General features: G+C 50.7%; 2 protein-coding genes across 3 annotated transcripts in view; one reads left to right on the top strand and one right to left on the bottom strand.

Annotated features, from left to right (window-relative positions):
* The window catches only part of ABL1 (ABL proto-oncogene 1, non-receptor tyrosine kinase), a 63,866-nt gene extending 48,578 nt beyond the window's left edge, over positions 1–15,288 (top strand). For both annotated transcript variants that reach the window (XM_065737442.1, XM_065737443.1), the window contains exons 5-11: positions 2,831–2,915; positions 3,275–3,452; positions 5,737–5,921; positions 7,914–8,066; positions 8,643–8,732; positions 8,955–9,119; positions 11,679–15,288. In XM_065737442.1, the coding sequence (XP_065593514.1) occupies positions 2,831–2,915; positions 3,275–3,452; positions 5,737–5,921; positions 7,914–8,066; positions 8,643–8,732; positions 8,955–9,119; positions 11,679–13,378 (2,556 nt within the window). In that variant the 3' untranslated portion in view covers positions 13,379–15,288. The remainder of the gene's footprint in view (positions 1–2,830; positions 2,916–3,274; positions 3,453–5,736; positions 5,922–7,913; positions 8,067–8,642; positions 8,733–8,954; positions 9,120–11,678) is intronic.
* A 2,777-nt stretch (positions 15,289–18,065) lies between these two features.
* Positions 18,066–18,516, bottom strand: QRFP (pyroglutamylated RFamide peptide). The gene is given in 2 exon segments (XM_065737156.1): positions 18,066–18,434; positions 18,436–18,516. Coding segments are annotated over 2 exon segments (447 nt in total). The 5' UTR covers positions 18,514–18,516.
* Between the last annotated feature and the right edge of the window lie 3,316 nt (positions 18,517–21,832).

Raw genomic sequence — 21,832 nt, 5'->3', positions numbered from 1 at the left:
TTATTTGTTTCTTTTTGGATTTTTTAAAAAAATCTTGCAGTGGATCTTTTGAAGTGGATAGAACTGTATAGACATGTTAGTGTCGGGGAGAAAACTGCCCCGATTTGGGGAAAATACTCCTTCCATCCTGACTGAGTGGTGGCAACCTCAGTGTTTCTGGGTTGCTATGGCCGCAGAAAGCATTTCCATTTTGACCTTCTGTGTATGGTTGGAGATTCCCGTTAGGGTTCCCCAGTGGAGAACTGAAGCAGCAGCTTAGGCAGGCAGCGGGTGACACCTAGTGTTAGGGCCACCGCAGGGTGAAGAGGCAGTCTGTACCACAAAGCAGAGGGACAGATTGCTTCCCAGAGCGTTCTGCTTGCTGCAGCTTCGTCTTTCTGCTTTCTGGCTGTGACATGAGGATCCCTGATGTCTCCTGTCCTGCATCTGTGCTGTAGTATCATTGTCCCTTTCCTCTAAAACCCATCAAGAAAGGCAAATGATGTGTTGTGCCATCAATCTCTGTTTGTGCACAGGAGGAACCTTAATACAGACCGTGACCGTTTCAAATATATCAAATAAATATTTAATGAAACATGACTGAAAGTGGTTCATAATGTAATATGGAACAGAGTGCGCCACTGGGGAATGCAAGAATAACCAAAAAGAGAATTAAGAAACACTTCAGTCTGCAATTATGCACACTAAAACCATCCTTAAAAGCAGATTTATACTCCACCTTCTTTAAGTCCATCAGTCTACTACCTGACAGGTGGGGTTATAGCTCCCTTCAAAGTATTGGGAAATATTTAAAAATCACATTTACATTCCAGTTCTACATGGGAAAACAAGCCCTCAGCAGCTTCTGCACAGGCGTTCAAGTGACTCGCTTCGTTTTCCTGCCAGAGAATATTTTTCAAAACTTCATAGGGTTCTTTTTGTTCCTTCCCCATCTATTCCAGAAGGTGGATGGAGGGGAGGGAGGGCTGAAGTCACCAAAAATCCTCACGGCTTCGTGTTGTCAAGCAGAGCTCAGGAGCACCATTTGTTGTTCAGTTTCTTGTCATGTCCAGATGACAAGGCAGCACAGAGCCTGGATTGCACGAGGAGACAGAAACAGCACACACAGTTTTTCAGTTGTGTGTAACTGGCAAGTGCTGGGCAACGTGTAATGGGCAGTGGATGCCATGGGGAATGCAGCGAGCAGCATTTCGGAGGGCTGCTGCCATGACATGGTGTGCTCTGTATGTGCTTTTTTGCACCTGATCCTGTTGGAAAGGGGCAGGACAGCTGCAGGGACAGGGCTGGAGCATCATGCCTCAGTGCCTTTGTCCCAAATTCAGTGCCCCAGGGCTTTTCAGGGGTTGAGCTGTTGGGAGCTGCCCAACTTTTTCTGTTTTTATGCTTTACCCCAGCTGATGGGGCTGCATGGAGTCCTGCTGTCCCTTAGTGAGGTTTTGTGCCAGTCCAAGGTGAGGCGTGGTCCCCTTCTGCTGGGAAAATACTGTGTTGCTGGAAGTGGTGTATTTATTCAGTGGCTTTGTACAGCGGAAGATGGAAACTGGTAAAATTCTGACATCAGATTTTCAGGGAGATTGTTGTTACTGTAATTCTCTGCGTGCATCCTTCCTATTAATTTGGTCAGTGAGAGGCAATAGATTTAAAACCACGGAGCAGCAATGCAGAGGAACAGCCTTGTGCAGCCTGCATAGCATACATAAGATAAGCGTGTGTTTAGGGTCATTTTGCAACCTGGATTATTAACCCTGTTTCCTTTGCCAAAGAAAATGGTTTACAGTTCTGTTCCCCAGGACCTTTGGGCGATTCGTTTTGACAGAGCGTGTTCAGAAAAACACAGCTGCCAATCAAGCTAATTGGCAACGAATAGTGAATGATGGATTGAAGCTGTTTGAAAGAGGCTCTCATCGCTAACTGCAGAGCAGAGTGCTGGCTGGATCTTACAGCAGCAGCCCACTGTTATCATTCTCACCAGCAGCAGTAAATCCTTTCCAATCCTTCCTTAAAACACTTCGTCCATGTAGGCTGTCAACATTAATCCACCAATGAAAAAAAAAAATATGGATTTAGAAAGAAACATTGCTTTAGGAATGGATCTGTATTTTTGCACCACTTTGAAATGACCTTCGGGCGTGGGGGTATATTTGCTTGAGAATATGTATCTTCTGAGCAAGATTGTATCTTCCTCAGCTTTCTGTTGTGCCAAGCAGCTTTATGGTGCTCAACAAATAGGCAGTGACACATCTGCCCGGACCCATTACGTCATGGGTCAGGCTCTAAATGCCAGGGATGAAATCTGTGAAACCTCAGGCTCTCGATTCCCCGCTGTCGGCCGTGCTTCCCTCTGGCAGTGGGGTTTTCTTGCTCAGACCCACTGAAATCAGAGGCTCAGCTTCGCAGACCTTTGCTTGGGTGTTGCCTTCCTTTTGGTTTTGTTCTTGTTTTGTTTCTTTCCGTGCTGTTGATTTTGTGCAGGGTTTTCTTTTTTTTCTTGTTAGGAACAGGCACGTTGAGCTTTTTCCTTTTCAACTCCTGAGTGGTCCTATGAGAGGCCCTTCACAAAAGGGATATGGATTTTCTTGCCCAAAAAAGCTCTCTTACAATAAGAATGATAAAAATATATTTTTAAAAAATCCTACAGAAAAAAAAAAGCCCCTACAAAACAAAAAATGTTCCTCACTCCCTGGCATTGTGATCTGGCTACAGGGAAAAACTACCTTGAAAGAGCCGTGGTTTATGCTGTCACTTTGCAGTTCTTTTTGTGTCCTCGTGCAAAACTCTGTTCCTCTTCTGTGCATGCTGTCCTTGCCAAAGCTTTGCTATTGTTCTGCAGGAGGATACCATGGAGGTGGAAGAGTTCTTGAAAGAAGCCGCAGTAATGAAGGAGATCAAGCATCCGAACTTGGTGCAATTATTAGGTAAGTGATAAATACCAAGCAGGGGGATTTGAACTAAACCCTTGTGCAGTGATATGGATGTTAAGGAGCAGATAAGCTGCTTACCATACCAAGGCTTTAAATACAAGCACTTAGTGTCTGGCAAAATTCACAGTTTGTACCGGTAATACATGATTTTTAATGATCTTGTCTCCCTAACGTTTTAAGTTGCCAGAGCCAGAAGCAGGAAATTAAAATCCTCTATTAACCAGTTCCAAGTGAAACTCATTCTCTTTGTGAGCCCCCTATTTACAGCCATTAGAGGTATTGCCTGAGACCACAGACTTGAAGAGTCCTTGGTACTCTCAGATGCTCCTAGTGAACTTTATCTTGGTCTGTAGGGGTGTGCACACGGGAACCTCCTTTCTACATCATTACGGAGTTCATGACGTATGGGAATCTGTTGGATTATCTGCGTGAGTGCAACCGGCAGGAGGTCAACGCAGTGGTGCTGCTGTACATGGCAACCCAGATCTCTTCAGCCATGGAGTACCTGGAGAAGAAAAACTTCATCCACAGGTACGAAGGGCACTGAGTGCTCCTGAATCTCAGGCACAAAACACCCCTCGATTTATTTTAAGGTTGTCACAGCCTTCACTTCAGCTGCAGCCCATGTCCTGTATTTAGTACCCTAATATGCTATGTTCTGACCTGTCTGTAGGATGGTCTTCTAATAATCTTTTCTTTTTTTTTTTCCTTTTTTGAAGCAGATGTAGGTTAAATACATATCAGTGTTTTTACAGTTTGGACAAATGGCTGAAATGTAAATGCTTCCTCAAGAAACAGGCTCTTAGAAGCTCACATAAGCCTCTTCTCCTTCGTTGATTTCAGCAGCCATTGCAGGCTGCTGCAGACAGGTGACTGCTGGGTGTGTGCAGGTGCTCACAGCAAAGCCACCCTCTTAATGCCACCTCCCTCAGTGTCTGCTCTTGTTTATTTTGCCTTTTTCATCCTCCATAGAGGTGATTGTCCACCATTGTCCAGATTGAGTATTTGACTTCAGTAAGTGCCTTTGCAGAGTCCCAAAGACTCTGACCTTTAAGTGTGCTGCAATTATGGCAGGAGCTTTGCATTCTTCGTCTGCAGGAGCGACCTCCTAGCAATATAATGACACATCCTGCGCGAGAGATGAGAGCTGCTGAGTTCAATACAAGATGTTCTCTGTGCCACAGCGTGACCTTTCCTGCCCAATTAGCTAGAATGTGGAATTAGCACATGTTTTTTATAGAGGCAAATATGAAGATCGTGTGTAAAGTTCTGGGTGTTCCTCTAAGACATGCGCTGCTTTTGCTGCCTGAAAGAGCTCTTTAAACGCTTCTGTCAGTCAGTGAAGCCAACGGTGATGCTGCAATTAAAATTTCCACCCTTTGAATTGCTCTGTTGAAAGTATTTCATCCCTTCAGCCCGTAGGAAGCGAGCTTGAAAAACCGCTTTGTATGAATCCCGTTTGTCTGCTCTCCTGTTCATTTCAATTCATTTTATTTCTGATGACCCATTTATCTAAAATAAATAGTAGCGTTTTTCCTTATCAGCCACCCCCACACCCACCTACCCAATTATTTTAAGAGTGTTGTCACAATTCACATCCGTGGATTCAAATGCTGGGCTGTGACCTCATTTAATGAATCAGGAAGGAGGAGGAATTTGATTATGAAGAGGAGCTTTTATTTAGACATACATTGTAGTAATCAGAATTGATAAGAAGATACATTGAAGAACATTGTGAAAACATAATGGGCACCTAGTAAGATGTACTTTTTTTTTTTTTCCTGATTTATTCCCATTGAGCAGAACAAGCAAAAGAAACAGCGGAGTCTGCCTTGTATCTAGAGAATATCTCACCTTTTCTGGTGGAATCAATTTTTAGTTCAACGTCACATAATCTGAAAAAGTGTTTTTAATGAAACCTGGTATTAGGAGAAATGTAATTCTGTGCTTTACATTTTTTATGCGTTGCTGAGGTTGCTGGCAGAGTGTTTGAGCCAGGGGGTGGTGAGTGCAGTGTGTGCATCTGTCACCTGCCAAGGTGAAAAAACACGAAGGGAAGGCTCGATCTTATTATTATCCAGTCTGTTGAAAACGTCAGTACTGATAGCACAAACCAGGGTAGTTTAAAAAGGGCAAAGCCTCTCCTGTTCAAAGATCAGGGCTGAAAGAGTAGGAGGAAACTGCTGTCCTGCAGCTGCCCATGCAGGCTTTGTTCTGCCCCCTTGCTAGGCAGCTGTGGTTGCTGCTTTTGAGGGTGGCTGTCGCTGAGTCGTCCATATGGTCACTGATGACTTTTTGGGGGGTATGGTACAAAAATGTTGTTGTACCTGGGACGGAGGGCACAGCTGGGAGTTATACCTAACAGGGGTTGAGCAGGGACTGGGAGAAGAGGGCTGGAGGGGGGAGCAGTGCTGTCTGGGTCGATGGGAGTGTTAGAGTGGTAGGCAAGAAGGGGTGGCACTGTGACTTCTTTAATTCAGTGCTCATCCTCAGCTATTGATAACATGAGCACTGACATTTCTTTACATTATTTTTATCCGGAGGGTGGCAGCTTTTATTGAAAGTGAGGGGGCTTCTTGGAGCTTTCGTTTTGCATTTAAAAAAAAAAAAAGTTGGAGTGACAGTCTTATAAAGCCAGAATGGAAAATAACTTTCCCTCTTATATGTGTGCGTAGAGCTGCATAATTTCTGTGTAATACCCTGATCAGAATAATCACATGCAGGCCCAGACTTCTTTGGGAACAGCAAATTTCCTTGCTCTTGCTGGAAGTGAGATGATAGACTTCTCACTGCCTGTTTTTGTTCTTGTTTTTAGGGACCTCGCTGCCAGAAACTGCCTTGTAGGGGAGAACCACTTGGTGAAGGTGGCAGACTTCGGCCTGAGCAGGCTGATGACAGGTGACACATACACTGCCCACGCTGGGGCAAAATTCCCGATCAAGTGGACAGCACCAGAGAGCCTGGCCTACAACAAGTTCTCCATTAAATCTGATGTCTGGGGTAAGAATTTGCATGTACAAATTAATTCAGATTATGGTCTTGTACAGCCTTCGTTTCCAGGGCTGTGAAACGAGGATGCTGTGAAACATTTCAGAAGGGAGAGTGCTCCCTGCTTGGAGCTGTGCTGTTGTATGAGCCTGTCAGAGTGCAGGAATTAATCTCTGCCAAGTCGGCCTTTGAGTGGAGAACAGACCTGGCTTTACGTGTTTGAGTCATTGACAAGTATGAAAACAAAGGACACCATAGTGTTTATAGAAATGTATGAAATGGGGCTGGAGGGCACCCGTGCTGCTGACTTGATGGAGCTCTGGCACGGAGCTGTGAAGCAATATATTGCATTATCGCCAGGAACTTTCAAACTGCTTTAAGGAGGAAAGTGAGGATCTAGTTCATTTTATGTTAAAAAATTATGTGTATATCTGTCTGTCTGGTGATAGCTCCGAGCTCGTCTTTCTGCATTTTAAAAGAATAATCTTTGGAATGAGATGAGCAGAAACAGAGAGAAAATTTGATGACAAATGGTTATTGAAGAGCCCCGAGGTGCTGGTGATAAGACTAGGCTTAGCTAAATGGAGCTAAATTCTATGAAATCTGACTGCAGAAAATCTCATTCTACTTTTTTATCAGCCTTCCTTTGGATTTTATATCTCTTCCATAGCTATTGGTCAAATTCTCCAAAGTGCCCAGTGACATACGATAGAAGTTCGCAGGACTCCGTCCCAGGGGCGCTCTGAAAACATTACCCCGAGCATCTTCTATGTATTTAAAAGATCAGACAGTAGTGAAGCAGCAGTGAAGTTCTCTGGAGTTTTGAGGAAACGGTGCAGAGGGAGGCTTTGTTTTGAAGGAACTCGTAGGGCATGGCTGATACAAAATGTTTCAGAGATGAGGGAGCTGAGCTAAGCGTTTCTTCTGCTCCAAGCTGGTGTGTGACGCTGCTGGCCGCGCTGGGAGGCTGCAGGGAGCCCTGTCATGCTTCAGTAGTGGAGTACTCTGGGAGGAAAGATCTGAAAAGAATATTGGGTATCTTTAATTAGGGTTGGTGTGACCTTGCAGAGTGACAGTCAGAGCGGCGGACTTAGGGGATCTGATCAGAGCAAGCTGGCTGTCCCCAGAGGTCACGGCTGCTGCTGGCCATGCCAGGGTTTAGATGCTTTTCACCTCAGTGCCTCAAGACAGAAATCAAAGAAAATTGTGCACAGAAATGTCTAATGTAAATTGCCCTTGGTGGTGTTACCATGTAATGTGATGTGATTTCCTTACTTATGCAGAATTGTAATCGCTTTCTCTTCAGTTTAAGACCAGAATAGGGTGACTGAACCAATTACATGCAGGTTGTTGAACTGGTGTTGAGTCTATTCTGCATGGCTGACTCCTGGGTTAGCTGCCTGACCCTGGTGCTGACCTGCATCCCTGCTGAGTTGAGGGACTTGAATGCCTCTCCTGTTTGAAGAACCTTTCTGTGCTCTCCCTCTTTCTGCTCAGCTTTCCCTGTGACCAAAATGTCTCACGCAGACTTGGTCTCGTTTGTAGCAACTGCTGAAAAGCTCCTCTCACCACTGGGCCCCTGTTTTCCCTTCCAGTCTGCAGCTAAACAAGGGCACCCCAAAAAAACACTGAGCTATTAAAACGTGCGAGTCCTCTAGGGAGAGTCTGCAGATGAGAGGAGCTGTCAAACTGAGAGAGACTGCAGTGCTGCAGTGAAACAGTTTCAGCTAATCCACTGTGAAGTCTCTTAATTGTGCCTTTAATAGGACTTGAAGGATCTCAAGGCGTTCAGGTTTGAGACAACTGATACATCCAAAATTAGTCTAATTCTATTCTGTCATATCGCGGGAGACTCGTCTGTGCTGACGAGAGGCTTGTTCCAGTGCTGAGCATGGAACCTGAGCCGCTCAGAGCCGCTTTAAATGACGACCCCCACTAAACATCTTCTCAAATTTAAGATGAAAGCAAAGTTGGTTGACTTTTTTTCTTTTCTTTCCACTGCAGCCTTTGGTGTTCTGCTGTGGGAAATCGCGACCTATGGCATGTCCCCTTACCCTGGGATCGACCTGTCTCAAGTCTATGAGCTGCTGGAGAAAGACTACCGCATGGAGCGGCCCGAAGGCTGTCCTGAGAAAGTGTATGAGCTCATGAGAGCATGTAAGTGTTCTTCAGCCCTGCAAATGCTGCTTTGTAGCTCTTCAGAAATGCAATGGAAGTGGCTGGGTCTGGTCACATCCAGCCAGACACGAGAAATCCTCTGTTGGTTCTAGTGAAGATGTAGTGCTTTGTGGAGGTGCTTGGGTAAAGCTGCTTTTCCCAGAGGATGGAAGCACTGTGAGCCAGCTGTTCTTCCCTGCTGGGAGCCCACAGGCCTTGGGGAGAGATTTGCTGTCAATTTCAGAGGTTTTTTTTTCTCCTTTTTCCTGACTGCTTGTAGAAAAGCTTCTGCTGCAAGGGTGAAGCAGGAGAATGGTAGGCTTCTTAAGGGAGTGGGTGGCCACTTGGTATGTGACATGTAATGTGGTATTCTTTTTCTTCCCAACGTGCTCAGCACCTTCTGTTACTTTGGCTCAGTGGTGGTTGCAGATGCCCAGCACCATTCACACCAAATTTCCACATTGGTGTTTTCTCTTGGCCATTTATAAAAAGGGAACTCTGATAGCTAGCACGTCCTGGCTGACGTAATGGGTGTATAATGCTGGTAGGAAGCTCTGAGTGCTGATGCTTTTGCAGGCTGGCAGTGGAGCCCCTCCGACAGGCCCTCCTTTGCAGAGATCCATCAGGCATTTGAGACCATGTTTCAGGAATCCAGCATATCTGATGGTAGGTCTGCGTCCCTCTCGGTCTGGCAGTTCAGGGACAAGGGGCACCTGTGCTCTGAACTCTGCACATGGTTCACAGGACCACAGTGTGTTAGTTGTGAAGAGCCAAATGGCTGACCAGCACTAAGGAACTCCCTCCTTGTGCTGTTTCATTTCTTTTGTGCAATTAACTCGGAGCATATTCTGTGTATTACAGTGATATTTTTTCTTCTGTGCATTGCAGAGGTGGAGAAGGAATTGGGAAAGAAGGGCATGAGGAGTGTAGTGAGCAATTTCCTTCAGGCCCCAGAGTTGCCAACCAAGACACGAACATCGAGGAGAGCTGCTGAAAGCAAAGATGTGAACGAGGGCTTGGAGACTGCACATGCTCGAGGCCAGGGGGAATGTGGTAGGTTTTAATTAAAGTCATTATTCCTTCAGGAAATAATGTAAAAACAAAATGCATGCCCGGGTCTTTGCCTAGGAAAATCCGTGTCTGAGAACAGGTGCCATCTTTGTGTATCAGCATTGTATTGCTGGGTGACAGGCTGCTGGGTTTGCTTTCTTGTGTTCAGAAATCCTTCTATTGTTTATTGCAGAAAGGCAGGCTGTTAATCTTGGGACCAGATACAAACATAGAGCATCTGGGAGTGTGAAACCTTAGCTGGCTGAGCAATTGGCACTATACCTGCAGTTGTTTAGAGGAGTCCTAGGAGTTCTTTTAACTTAATGGCAGTTGCATACAGCTCCCTACAGACCACAGCCTGAGCACAGCTCTCCGGTCACATTCTCTTCCCATTCCCTGCTAGGAGCTATCAGTGGGATCTCCCACTGCATCCTAGTGCTGGGTAATCTGCTATGTTCAAGCCTCTTTACACCACCATGCTGCATAATTTAAAGCAGCACGATTGCTCAGGTTTAGCAAGCCCCATAAGGGAGGTTTCTTCACTGTTTCATCGTACCAGTTTTGTGCTTGCAGCACTGAAGAGTATTACTCTTGGCAGGTACCAAATATAATTGTGGCAAGGGACAAAGAGGTATTTACAGAATCTTCCATGAAATTAAACTCTATTCAATCAGTTTCTCCAGGCATTTCCCTTCCGTTCTGAGGTAACAAACTCAGTGGTAAGACAATGAATTTATACAGCAGATTTGTATCCAGTTTGCTTGAAAATAACAAGATAAAAAACAAAGTGCAGTGTTTTTTCCTGTTTAAACATGCCTTATCTGACCATTCGTGTGACTGATCCTTTTTGGGTGATGACAAACTCACCTAGTAAGCAGTACATGTTTCGGTAGCAATTGTATGACTAGACAAAGAAAGCAAAAAAAAAAAGCCAAAACCAAAATATCACATAAGAGGGAATGTAAAATGTTGGAAAAAGAAAGTGTAAGTGACTTGAACTGAAAAGAGTTGTTTACAGAAGGGCTCGGGGACGTGCTGACTTATGAATTGAATTGTTTTCTAATGAAAATACGAAGAATCTTCTGGAAAAAAAAGTGAATATTGAGCAGAGTAAGCTCTATTTTTATTATAACTTAATTAATGCAATGTAGTGCTAAGACCAGTGGTGAATCCAGCCTGCCATATATAGGAAGTATAATTGCCTAGTTTTGTAAGCTTTGAAGTAAAATAACTTCATTTAAATAGTTAAGGACTTGGAGAAATTCAACTGCAGCTGGAATAGTATGATTTAAACACTATGTTGGCTATTATTTCACTCTTTATTGTGAAAAACACATTTCCCTTAGAAATTTCTTTGCAATTTCCTCTTCAGTTGTCAGTGTTCTCATAGACCAATGGCTGGAAGCTGGTCCTTAGTGAAAGCTGTTAGTTTTCCCTGGTTCTCCACAGATCCACTGTGTCTGGACACAGTACAGCCATGGCCTCCAAGTGCTATAGGAGTTCTTCTGGTTGTCAGGTCTACCTCAGTTTACTTAGGAATGGTTCAGCTGCACCTGGTCCTGTGAAAGCATACTCTATTTCCCAAAGTACACCACTGTTTTTCTTCTGACTCTCCCTCCTCAACCACAGTCTTACCCTCAGCATGATGTTCACCAGCACGTGACTAAGAAGCATCCTTCTTTTGATCTATGTGTCTGCTTCATCTCCCTTCTTACTACCTAGTTGAGCTCTAAATGTATATGCTGCCCTAAAGGCATTGACTCTCTTGAATTAGCATGCCATCTGAGTGCCTGGCCTGGAGTGAGACCCCCAGTCAGTCAAATACAGAGATGTGCAGGACTAAATATAAATTTATTATAAGCCACTATTCATTTTTAAATATCTCTTGTAAGTGGAGAAGGGGTCACCCCACCGTTTCCTTTGGAGAGATCCTGCTGAAGGAGGCTGTTACTCCCACTTTCCTCCACTGTTGTACTAAGCTGGTGATCTTCGTGGTGACGTGACCTGAGGCGTTCAGCTGCCAAGGGATGTCTTGGTTTCTGCTTGTGAAAGAGTTATTTCCATTCCCTATGAAGAATGACATCAGGGAGGGAGGTTAGGAGTATCAGAAGCTAAAAGAACAAGGCTGGATTACACAGATTTCTTATTAATTCAGAGGGTCAGCTGTTCTAAAGGCAGCAATCTCACAGGGACTAAAGAAGAAGCCTCATTATATTTATCTTCTTCGCAGTATGAAGTTTAGACAAATCTCCAGATGCAAGGATGGGAATCTGAACATAGGCAGTTTGTGTTTGTATGTTGCTGTTTAAATCAGAAGCCTACAGGGAGCGTAGTTTGGCAGCCAAGTCTGGCCACCTTAGAAGCGAGTGTATGGAGGATTAGGGATCACATACTGTCTGGGCTTCAGTGTAGCTGTACTTGTGTTACTCCTGGTCTGAAGGTGGTTTTCTTTTCAGAACCTGCGCCCTTTTGGAGGTGCTGAAATGGTTTAGATCCTGGAAGAAAGCAGCTTGTCCTGGCTGTTGAAGCAGAGCTCAGTAGTCTCTTTTCTTACCCTTGCAGACCCTCTGGACCATGAACCTGCAATTTCTCCTTTGCTGCCACGGAAAGAGAGAGTGGCCCTGGAGAGCAGTTTGAACGAAGATGAGAGGCTGCTTCCAAAAGACAAAAAGCCCAACCTCTTCAGTGCCCTTATCAAGAAGAAGAAGAAAACTGCCCCTACCCCTCCGAAACGGAGCAGCTCCTTCCGAGAGATGGACGGCCACTCGGACCGCAGGGTGGGTGGGGACGAGGAGTGCAGGGATGCTGGCAACGGAGCTTTCATTGCTCCACCCACAGAAGCAGCCGACCCCTCCAAGTTTCAGACCCCAAGCAACGGGGCCGGTGTCACCAACGGGGTTGTCACTGGGAACTCTGGGTTTTTGTCTCCCCACTTACGGAAGAAGTCCAGCACGATGAGCAGCAGTCGGGGGGTGTCTGGTGAGGAGGAGAGCAGCTCTAACTCCAGCAAGCGTTTTTTAAGGTCCTGCTCAGCCTCCTGTGTGCCCCACGGTGCAAAGGACACGGAGTGGAAATCTGTGACTCTGCCTCGGGATCTGCAGTCCACAGGACGCCAGTTTGATTCCTCCACTTTCGGGGGACACAAAAGTGAAAAGCCAGCACTGCCTCGAAAGCGGGCAAATGAGGCCAAGACTGACATTGCTGTCAGGGGGACGGTGACCCCCCCTCCACGGCTGCTTAAGAAAAACGAAGAGACCACCGATGATGTGTTCAAAGATGTGGAGTCGAGTCCTGGCTCCAGCCCTCCCACTCTGACTCCAAAGCTTGGCCGTAGGCAACCCGCCGCCCCCCCGTCCTCCAGCGTGCTGCACAAAGACGATGGAGTCAAATCCAGTGCCTTAGGTACCGCTGCGACAATGGACCAAGGTTCTGCTGCCAAACCCAGCTCTGCTGCCTTTGCAGGTGCCAGCAAGGCTTCTGTTGAGGAGCCGAGGCTGAGGAGGCTCAAGCAGACCTCCGAGTTGGCAGGGAAGGACAAAGGGAAGTTAGCGAAGCTGAAGCCAGCCCCACCAGTTCCACTGTCTTCATCCTCTGTTGGCAAGTCTGGAAAAGTATCTCACAGTCCCAGCCATGAAGCAGCAGCAGATGTGGTGTCTGGTCCTAAATCCAAACAGTTGACTCAGGTTGCAGATGCTGTGAGCAGCGAAGCTGTCAAGCCAAACCAGTCGGGGGAAGGTGTGAAAAAGCTAGGGATCCCTTCTGTACCAAAGCCACAGTCCTCTGCAAAGCTGCTGATGAGCGCAGCAACCCCAGCTGCCTCTTCCTCGTCTGTACCCTCTGCCCCAGGGGGGGACCAGCCATCATCTACGGCCTTCATCCCTCTCATATCCACCAGGGTCTCTCTGCGGAAGACCCGCCAGCCCCCAGAGAGGATCGCCAGCGGCACCATCACTAAGGGGGTGGTGCTGGAAAGCACCGAGGCCCTGCGGCTCGCCATTAGCAAGAACTCGGAGCAAATGGCAAGCCACAGCACTGTCTTGGAGGCAGGCAAGAACCTCTACACCTTCTGCGTGAGCTACGTGGACTCCATTCAGCAGATGAGGAACAAATTTGCCTTTCGGGAGGCCATCAATAAGCTGGAGAACAACCTGCGGGAGCTTCAGATCTGCCCAGCGACGGCGGGCAGCGGTTCTGCGGCCGCGCAGGACTTTAGCAAACTTCTCAGTTCCGTGAAAGAAATCAGTGACATTGTTCAGAGGTAGCAGAAGCCGGGTCGGAAAACAAAATAATAAATCACAGTGGGCCAAAGTCAACTGTGGAGAGAGTAACAGCGTGTGTGGACTGACAGAGGACTGGGGCGTTGGGTTTGGGATGTTCGAAAGGCGCAGACTGTTGCTGGATGCCCCAGCTCCAAAGAGCAGGGCTGTGTTCAAGAGGCACTTCCCACCCTCTTAGCCCAGATTCCCTGTGTTTCATATACCTGTAATCGTCTTATCTGTGGAGTTCCTGCCTTGTGGACTAGGAGTCTAAGTGCTGATGTCACGTCATGCCTTTCTATTAATATTTTATTGTTCTGGACAAAGCGTTAAGACTGAAGCCAGGCTGATGGACGCTGAGATGCCATCCTCCTCAGGAGGACTTCCTATTGTGTTTTTGTTCCCTGCCTCTGCCCCACTGTACACGAGGCTGAGTGTCTGAATAGCAATATACCTATAGCAGTTCCTGGGAGAGCTGCAGCATGTGTCCCTGGCCTGAGTCTGACATTTAACCTGGCATTAATGCAGCAGATTTGGAGCCTGGGAGAGGAGGGGGGTGAAGCTGTTAATGTAACTTTTAAAAATGATAGAATGCTACAAGTAATGTTTACTCACATTCTTCCTATGATTCCACCTGCTGCCCTTTGTATCTGTGTTTGCAGCGTTTCCTTGATGCTGTTGAGCCCAGCTGAGCTGCCTGGGTTCCAAGTGTTGTGGACATCACCCACGAACGCAGCGGCGTTGGCAGATGTCCCACGGCAGTGCTGGAGGACCAGCAGAGGGCTGAAGGAGGATGCTGCTGTCGTGCACTCGTGATAGCTGGAGTTATTCAGGCTGGTGCTCGGGGCCGGGGCTGGCAGAGCGGGTGTGGGAGCAGCAGGTTGGTGCTGAGCAAGGCATGGCTCCGTGGGTGACAGGGAGGGGCTGAGTTCAAAGATACCACTGTGCCTGCAGCAGTTGCTTCAGTTGCGGATGGGCAAGAGCTGCTGTTCCTCCAGGTGAATTTGCAGCCTTTTCTGTTCTGTGGGCCTGGATTCTGCACTCCTGGTGAGGCTGGTGCCCTGCCGTCACCATGCCAGTGCCAGCTCCCCGTGGAGAGCTCGGGTGCTGGTACTTTGGGGTTGGAACTGTCGTTGCCTTCATGGCTGCGTGGCTGCACCCGTCCTATGGGGTTCAGTGAGGGGACTGAACTGAACCCAACTGATGCAGCACGACTGGGGACTAACTGTGACCTGTGACAATAGTGAAAAAGCAAGGTTTAGGGCTATTAATGGTGCAATTTAACTCTTCTTAACAGCTGCAAACAAGAGGAAAAAATCAAACAAACCACGTTTTCTATGTCCTGTTTCCCCATAACTCTTGTGGCCCCTCTTGTGTATCTTATACACTGATTGCCTTCAATTGTATTTTATGCTGTTCTCTTTGGAACTGACGTTTTGTATATGACTTCCAGTAGTTCACTCTGTGTTCACGCCATTCCTCGCCCTCACAAAGAGCCATGACTTAACACATGACAAATGTTTAAAAGAAAATACACACTTCTGCCACAGGCTGCCTTTAAAAATGTAAGAAAAAAACAAACCACCTTGGACTGTCTCTTTCCTGGAGGTACTGTTTTTACTTTGATAACATATTGTGCCACTATATTATACATTTGTATCTCGTTATTACACACTTTTGTAGACTTGTCTTTTTTACAGTGTGTAAATAGCTCTGTCCTTCATCTCTGTGATGCTTCAGGGGGTTGTTTCCTCTTTAATTTGGTCCAGTACAGATTGTTTCTGTACACGACTTTCAATTCTGCCTCCTCTCTGTCTTTACTTTTCATTTTGGTTTTTGTTTTTTGTTTTTTGATTCATTTTTTATTCCGGTCTCTCTTGCGTAGTATATTTAAAAATAAATCAATGTTGAGGAAAGCCCGTGTTTGTTTGTTAACCAGTGTTCTCAAAGCCAGCTTCCTCTGCTATAGGGCACGTCTGGACAGAGGTGTCCAGGTGGAGAGGTTAGCACTGAGCACCAGGTGGTGTCTGAAATGAGATGCTCTGCCTTAATTAATGAAGATCACTGGGGCTGGAAAGACCACCGAGATCATCTAGTCCAACCATCAACGTGAGGTGCTGAGGAGCAGAGCAGGATGGGAAGGAGGAGAGGGCAGGTGAGCGCCGTGTGCCTGAAACCCCGCAGTTGCTCAGTGGTGGTTTTGGGCTCTGTCCTGGGCCGTCCCATTTCCGACCCCCTCGATGACTCCTGGTGCAGTGTGAGCCCCAGCACGGGCTGTGGGGGCTCAGCAGGAGCTCTGGCTGTGGTTGTGTGGGATCTGTGGGGCTGAAAGAAGATGGAGGAGCTCCTCCTGCCCCTAAATAGGATTGTTCTGGTGCTGTCCATCCCTGCTTGCTGTGGGGTGGGCTGGAGGCATGGGGATGCAGAGGTCAGTTGACCTGGCTGGGGAAAGCCCTGGGATCTGCGGCCTTGGGAGTGAAGGAGGGATTAAAGGCTAAATTTAGCTGAGTACAGTAGGAGTTGATTTAACAGATTGATGCATTTAACAGTTTGATTGCTCCAATTTTCAAGGCTATTGAGCTTGAAAGTGAGAGTGCTCTAGGGGAAAAATAGCTGTGTTTGTGTTTTTGTTTTGCTTTTTGTGTCTTCGAAATTACAACGTTCACTCTTTCAAGCTTTCCTTTAATGTCATCCTGCCTTGTCTTTTGAGAAGTTGCTTGTCATAAGATGCAAGACGTGGTCAGTGTTTTGTGCATAACTCTTTTTCCCCGTGATTACTGCCAGGCTGGTGCTGGAGATGTATGGGAGCACTGCCCACCCCAGCTCTGATGGGGGCAGCTCCCCCCTCCTTTGGCTGTGTGTTAATCCTTCCACCACCAGTGAAGGTCCTGTCCTTGCTCCTCGAGCTGCTGCTGATGCAGTGGACCCTGTTAGGAGTCCCCTGGCTGTACTTCAGTCTGAGCCAAGAACACTTTTGGGTTTGGGAGCTGTCCTGTGCCTGTGGTGTGCTGGCAGTGCAGAGGGATGAGGACAAACCTGGCTGTGGGGGTTCTGGGGGGGGGGGGCCCACTGTCCCCCAGTGCAGCCCCTTCCCCACCACCCCTTGCTCAGTGCATGGGGCCATCTCAGAGGAGAACTATGGGCACTGGTACAGCTCTGCCCTGGGTGAGCACTGTAGGAAGTGTTGGCTTTTGCTTAGAAATAGCACAGAGGAGGGGTCATAGTCAGAGCCTCGCTGGGCACGTGGCTTTGTCACACTGCTCTGACACCGTTCCTCTCCAGGATGACAAGCCTGCTCCCAAACCGTCCCCTTCCCCTCCTCCCCCCCTCCCATTCCAGCTCAGGGTGAAACTGATCACTGCATATTTACTGATGTTATGAACACTCAAAGGAAAGGAGGAAAAAAGAAATGTTGCCATAGAAACATCGATACAGCTTCCCATCCACAGCAGTGGGAGAGAGCGGTGCACCCACACCCCTGTGCCCCTGGGGGGGCTGATGGGGAGCAGGGGAGAGCTGAGAGTGTGTGTGCGTGTGTGTGGGGGGGGGGTGCTGAGCATGGTCCCCCAGCGCCAAACTCAGCACCACCTGCATCCCTGCAGACCCCAAATCCTACCTATCCCATGCACACACTCCCTGCTCCATCCGTCCTCCTGCAGCCCCTGACCCTCAGATGTGTCCCACCCCACCCAGTGCTCTGTCTGCGTGGTGGGTATTGCAGTGCACCTCTCGGAGGCAGATTATATATATTTATTTTTGTTTCCCCGACCGAGTCCTCGCACAGCCTTTGATTCTGAGGGTGCAATCTGGCGCTTGCAAGTGGTTGCCCTGCTGCACTTCTGTGCCTGTGATGAAACAGGAGCATCATTCTGTGCTGAATTTGCCCTGAGTGCAGCACACCGTGCAGCTGGAGCTGGGATTGCCAACACCTCGGCCTCACCAGGAGCAGTGTTGGTATTGGCAGTGCTAAATCTGCCCAAAGGAGAAGGCAGAATGGCTGTGGTGGGGGGGGCTCTTCCCCAGACTGCTGTGCTTTTGGCACCGGAGTGTGGGACAGGGGCACCCGAGGGCTGTTCCAGTGCTGTGCTGGATGGGAGGGTGTGGGTGAGGGCAGGAGGGGACAGGGATGCTGGAGGTCAGCCAGGGCCGTGCCACTCTCTGGGGTCGGCTGCATTGGGTTGCTGTGGGGCAGGTTTGTGTAATTTCGTGGGGGTGCCATAGGGATGAGATGTTCTCCAGCCCCGCTGCCGTGTCCGTGTTGGCACGCAGGAGCTCGCTCGTGCAAGTGGCAGTGTGACACTGAGCAGAATTTGCTGCTGGAGGGACTTTCTGTTAATAGGAAGGAGAGCGCAGAGCGCTGCTCCACGGCCGCGCTTGGGCTGTCCCCACGGGGACTGTCCCTGCAGCAGCACCCCGCTGCAGCCCCGCAGCACACCTCCCTCTGGCTCCAGCAGCAGTCCCAGCACGGCACACCCAGCTCCAGGACCCGGTCGGCACACCATGTCCCCAGGGCAGGGACTCGGGGCTCCCTCCTCTTCTTCCATCGCTGAGGTTGGGAGATGCAAGGCAGGGCTGAGTGCGAAGCAAACACGGTGCCCCCCCTCCCCAGGGCACCCCGGCAGCCGCCCCGCAGCGTGCTTTGCTCGGGGGTGAGGCATTGGGAGCCGTGGGGAAGCAGCTCGCCCCGCAGCCCTCACCTCCCGAAGCGGAAGGCGAAGCCGCCTTTCTTCCTGCTGTACCCGTTGAGCTCCTCGGCCAGGTCCCCCAGCGTGCTGCCACGCTTCTCCGAGCCCTCCTGCCGCCCCCGTGGGCCCCCTCCGTGCTGCTGCCCGTAGCCCTGCAGTGCCCGGGCCATGCCCAGCAGTGTGCCCAGCTCCTGACTTCGCCGCTGCATTGGGGCCGTCCACCTGCAGGGACCCACAGTCTCAGCCGCCATCCTTTGCCAGCGTGGCTCCAGCACATCCCCAGGGTGTCGGGGCTCGCGGTGCTCGTGGGGCGGGCAGCAGGTGCCCAGGCTCAGCAGGACGAGGCAGGATAGCGAGTAGGGTGCTCTCATCTGCAGGGTGGGGCACAGGGAGGGCGAGAGATGGCAAAATGCTCAGCATCCTTGGGGGCACCGAGGGCTTCCTTCCGTGGAGCATCCCCTCCACGTACCAGCATTGCTCCAGGGCAAACACCCACGCATGTGCAGCAGCGCCCTCAAAGCATCCAGATCCCCCCTACAACCCCACACCCATCTGCTCTCTGCATCTTTTCTCCTCCTGACCTCTCCATCCCTGCACCCCGCGCTCCTGCAGCCCCGCAGTCCCTCCCCTGGTCCTGTGCCAGGCCCGGCACGGTTCGGCTTGGCTGCGCGGGGCCGTTGGCGGGGCAGGCTGATGGCAGCAGCTGATGGAGCTGCAGCCGCGTGCTCCTCTTAGCGGCACTGCGGGGAGGACTTAAGTGCGTTCACCTGAGCAGTGCTCAGCTCCGAGCGAGCAGGTCCCACCCGCAGTGCCCCACTAATGCGTGCAGGGGAAGGAGCTCGCAGCTATCACTCTGCTTTATGGGGCTGAGCGGCGCCCGGGTGACCTTGGACAGCTCTGCAAAACTTCAGAGAGGGAGAATGGACTTTTAATTTGTAATTCTTTCTTTTTTTTTTTGGTAGGAGATGCTGCCTTAAAAATCACTGCTGCTGTTGGGGGTGGGGGTGCCTGCCCCATCCGGCTGCTCTGCTGTCCTGCAGTGGAGCCCAAAGCGCCGTGGGTCTCAGCTTCCCTCCTGCTGTGGGCTTTGCTTTGGGGTGCTCCGTGCCTCCGTCCCACTTCACCCCCATCCCACTTCACCCCCATCCTGACCTGGGCTCTCCCAGCACAATGTCAAACCTGCAGAGCACCTTGCAATGTGCCTGCCCCATCCCGGGCTGCCCCCCTCTCCTGCAGCCCAGGGATGTGTTTCTGCTGTCCCCATCACTCACCTCTCTGCCGCGGGTGGTGCCCAGACCTGGCCCTGCTCTGCACTGCCCTGTGTGCATCCGGGCTGAGCTGGCCATTAAATACCTGCGGGTGCTAATTGCCTCGTGCTGGAGGCTGGGCTGCTGCGGGGAGGTGGGGGTTGAACAGAGGGGATGGGGCTGGCCAAGCCGCTGCAGCAGGGTTAATGAGCTGCCTTCGTTTGTGGCTTCGTTTGGAGGAGAAGCTGAGCCACGCCCGTGGCTTGGAGCCAGCGGTGGTGACGCTGGTTGGGGACAAGAGCACTGCCACCTGCAGCCCTACGTGTGCCCATCGTTGCAGGCCCTGATGGGTGTGCAGACCCTGCAGGCCCTCCTGCACTCCCAAACCCACTCAGGACCGCATAGAGGAGCCCAACCATTCCCACCTTGCTTGGCCAGCACCCACAGCCACCGGCTGTTCCCAGCGCCCGGCGCTGAGCTGTCCCCTCCCACATCCTGGGATAGGGGTGAGCAGTGGGTGAAGGGATCCAGAGCCCCACTCGGTGCTGTGCTCATCCACACGTTGTGGCCTTCCCCCAGGTTTGGGGGCCCCATGGGGTTCCCAAAGGGCTGCCAGGTACTGCTGTCCTTCTGGTGGTGGCCCTGGGCCGTGACCAAGGAGGAAAACACACCAGTAATGATGAGTTCCTTTTATTAAGGAGTTCAGAAAGTCCACGTGGACAGCGCTGGACACCACTCACACACGATGGAGACCTCACGGCACAGCAACATGACACAACAAGGGACACAGCCCCTTGTGTCCCCAGCACCAGACTGCGGCCATGACAACCCCTGATGTCCCCATGGTCACCCCGGGGAGGTGGCACTGGCAGTGGGTTTGTCGCAGCCTGGGGTCGCCGTGAGCTCCCAGCACTCATCCTGGAAAATCCATCACCTCGGGTTGTATGGAGTACCTCTCGTGCAATACAAAACAAAACTCATTTGGGAGTCCTGGGTGGGACGGGCAGGACACAGGGAAGTGCTACCAACACACTACTACACCCCATTCCTGTCCCTGCAGAGCTCGGGACCGTGAGGACCCCACACGTGAGCTCTGGGTCCTTCTTCCCAAAGGCGAATGCCATATGAACCAGCCACGTCTGACCCACCAAAATCAAGGAGCCAACAGCAGAGGTGGGCATGGCCTTGCGGCCCCTCGGGGTGCAGCGGGGGCTGCTGCTCCGTGCGGGGTGTGGGGGTCCCCGAGGTGGGTTTGGTTGGAGCTGTGTCTCCGGCTCAGGGCGGTCGCAGCACGTCACTTGTCCCCGGTCCCCTTCGGGCAGAGGGATGGAGAATCGCCCGAAGGAGAAAACGCTCATCCGGTGCGGAAAGAGAGGAGGGGAAGGCTTAAAAAAAGGAGCACGTCGGGGAGCGCAGAGCTGCCGCTGCTGGAATGAGCCTTTGATCTCTCCGTGCTTCGGGACCGCGGGCAGCGCGGCACTGCGGCTCTCATCCCCTCCTCGGGGCTCTCCAGCAGTTCTCCGTGGGGTCGGGGTCTGCTGTGGGGCTGTGTCCTCGGTGCTGCGGGAAATGATGCAAAGGGTGCAGGGGGTCCCCGCTTCCCCTCCCCCCCACAGCGGCTTCAGTGCTTTTTTTGGACAAAAGCCCCCGTTGGAGCCCTTGCGGGGGCCTCTCCCGTGCCTACGGGGCCGGGGCTGCTGCACCCCTCGGCAGCGCGGTCCTGGTGGGCTGAGGCTGCAGCCCCGTTATCAGCGCCCTGCAGATGCTAAGTCCCACTCAGGGCTGCTTTTTGCAAAACCTTAATGGGATTTGAAGAAACGAAAGGCTTTGAATATCTGCAGGTGCAGAGCCAGAGCTGGAGCGTGGCTCATTGGGGATGGAAATGAATGCGGGTCGCCGGGCGGGGGCTCCGCGGGGGTGCTGCTGATGCAGAGGGCAAGGTCACAGCTTTTGGATGGTGAAAACCCATCGTGTGTCCGGGGCAGGAGCTGTGCAGGGAAGGCAGAGCTGTGCCAGGAGTGGTTGAGCCTTCCTTGCTTCCTCCTCTTCCTCCTGCTCTCTGCTTTCCAGATGCCACAGCTTCGTGCTGTATTTGGCTGTGGGCATCCATCCCTGCAGCACTGTGCCCGTATGCTGTGCTTGAGCAGGGGCAGTGAGGTCTGTAGGTGTCCCTTCCCCTCTCCAAGGATGGAGAGGAGAACGCAGGCAGAGGAGGAACCACTGGCACTCACATGAGCACCAACCCAGCAGTGCCCTCCCTGTCTCCAGTAGCACCGTAGGGGCTCTGTGCCCCAGAAGTGGCCACCAGCGCCTCAGCCCCCTCCCCTCCTTGTGCTCTGCTCCCCAGATCCCCACTGCACCGCGAGCACTGAGCGTGGTCCAGGGAGGGGACACCCATCCCTGTGGGGAGCAGAGGGCATGGGGTCAGGACAAAGCCGTCGTCCTCGGGGAGGGGGAGATGCTCCCACAGGACCCCAGGGCAGGACAGCGGCGTGGGGTGCACCAGGAGGAGGGGGACCATGGGGCAG

The sequence above is a fragment of the Cyrtonyx montezumae genome, unplaced genomic scaffold, assembly GCF_038088225.1.
Source record: "Cyrtonyx montezumae isolate F1298 unplaced genomic scaffold, pur_monq_1.0 scaffold_20, whole genome shotgun sequence".
Classification (NCBI taxonomy): domain Eukaryota; kingdom Metazoa; phylum Chordata; class Aves; order Galliformes; family Odontophoridae; genus Cyrtonyx; species Cyrtonyx montezumae.
Note: the sequence above shows the minus strand (reverse complement) of the source record. Positions and strands in the feature narration are given on the sequence as shown.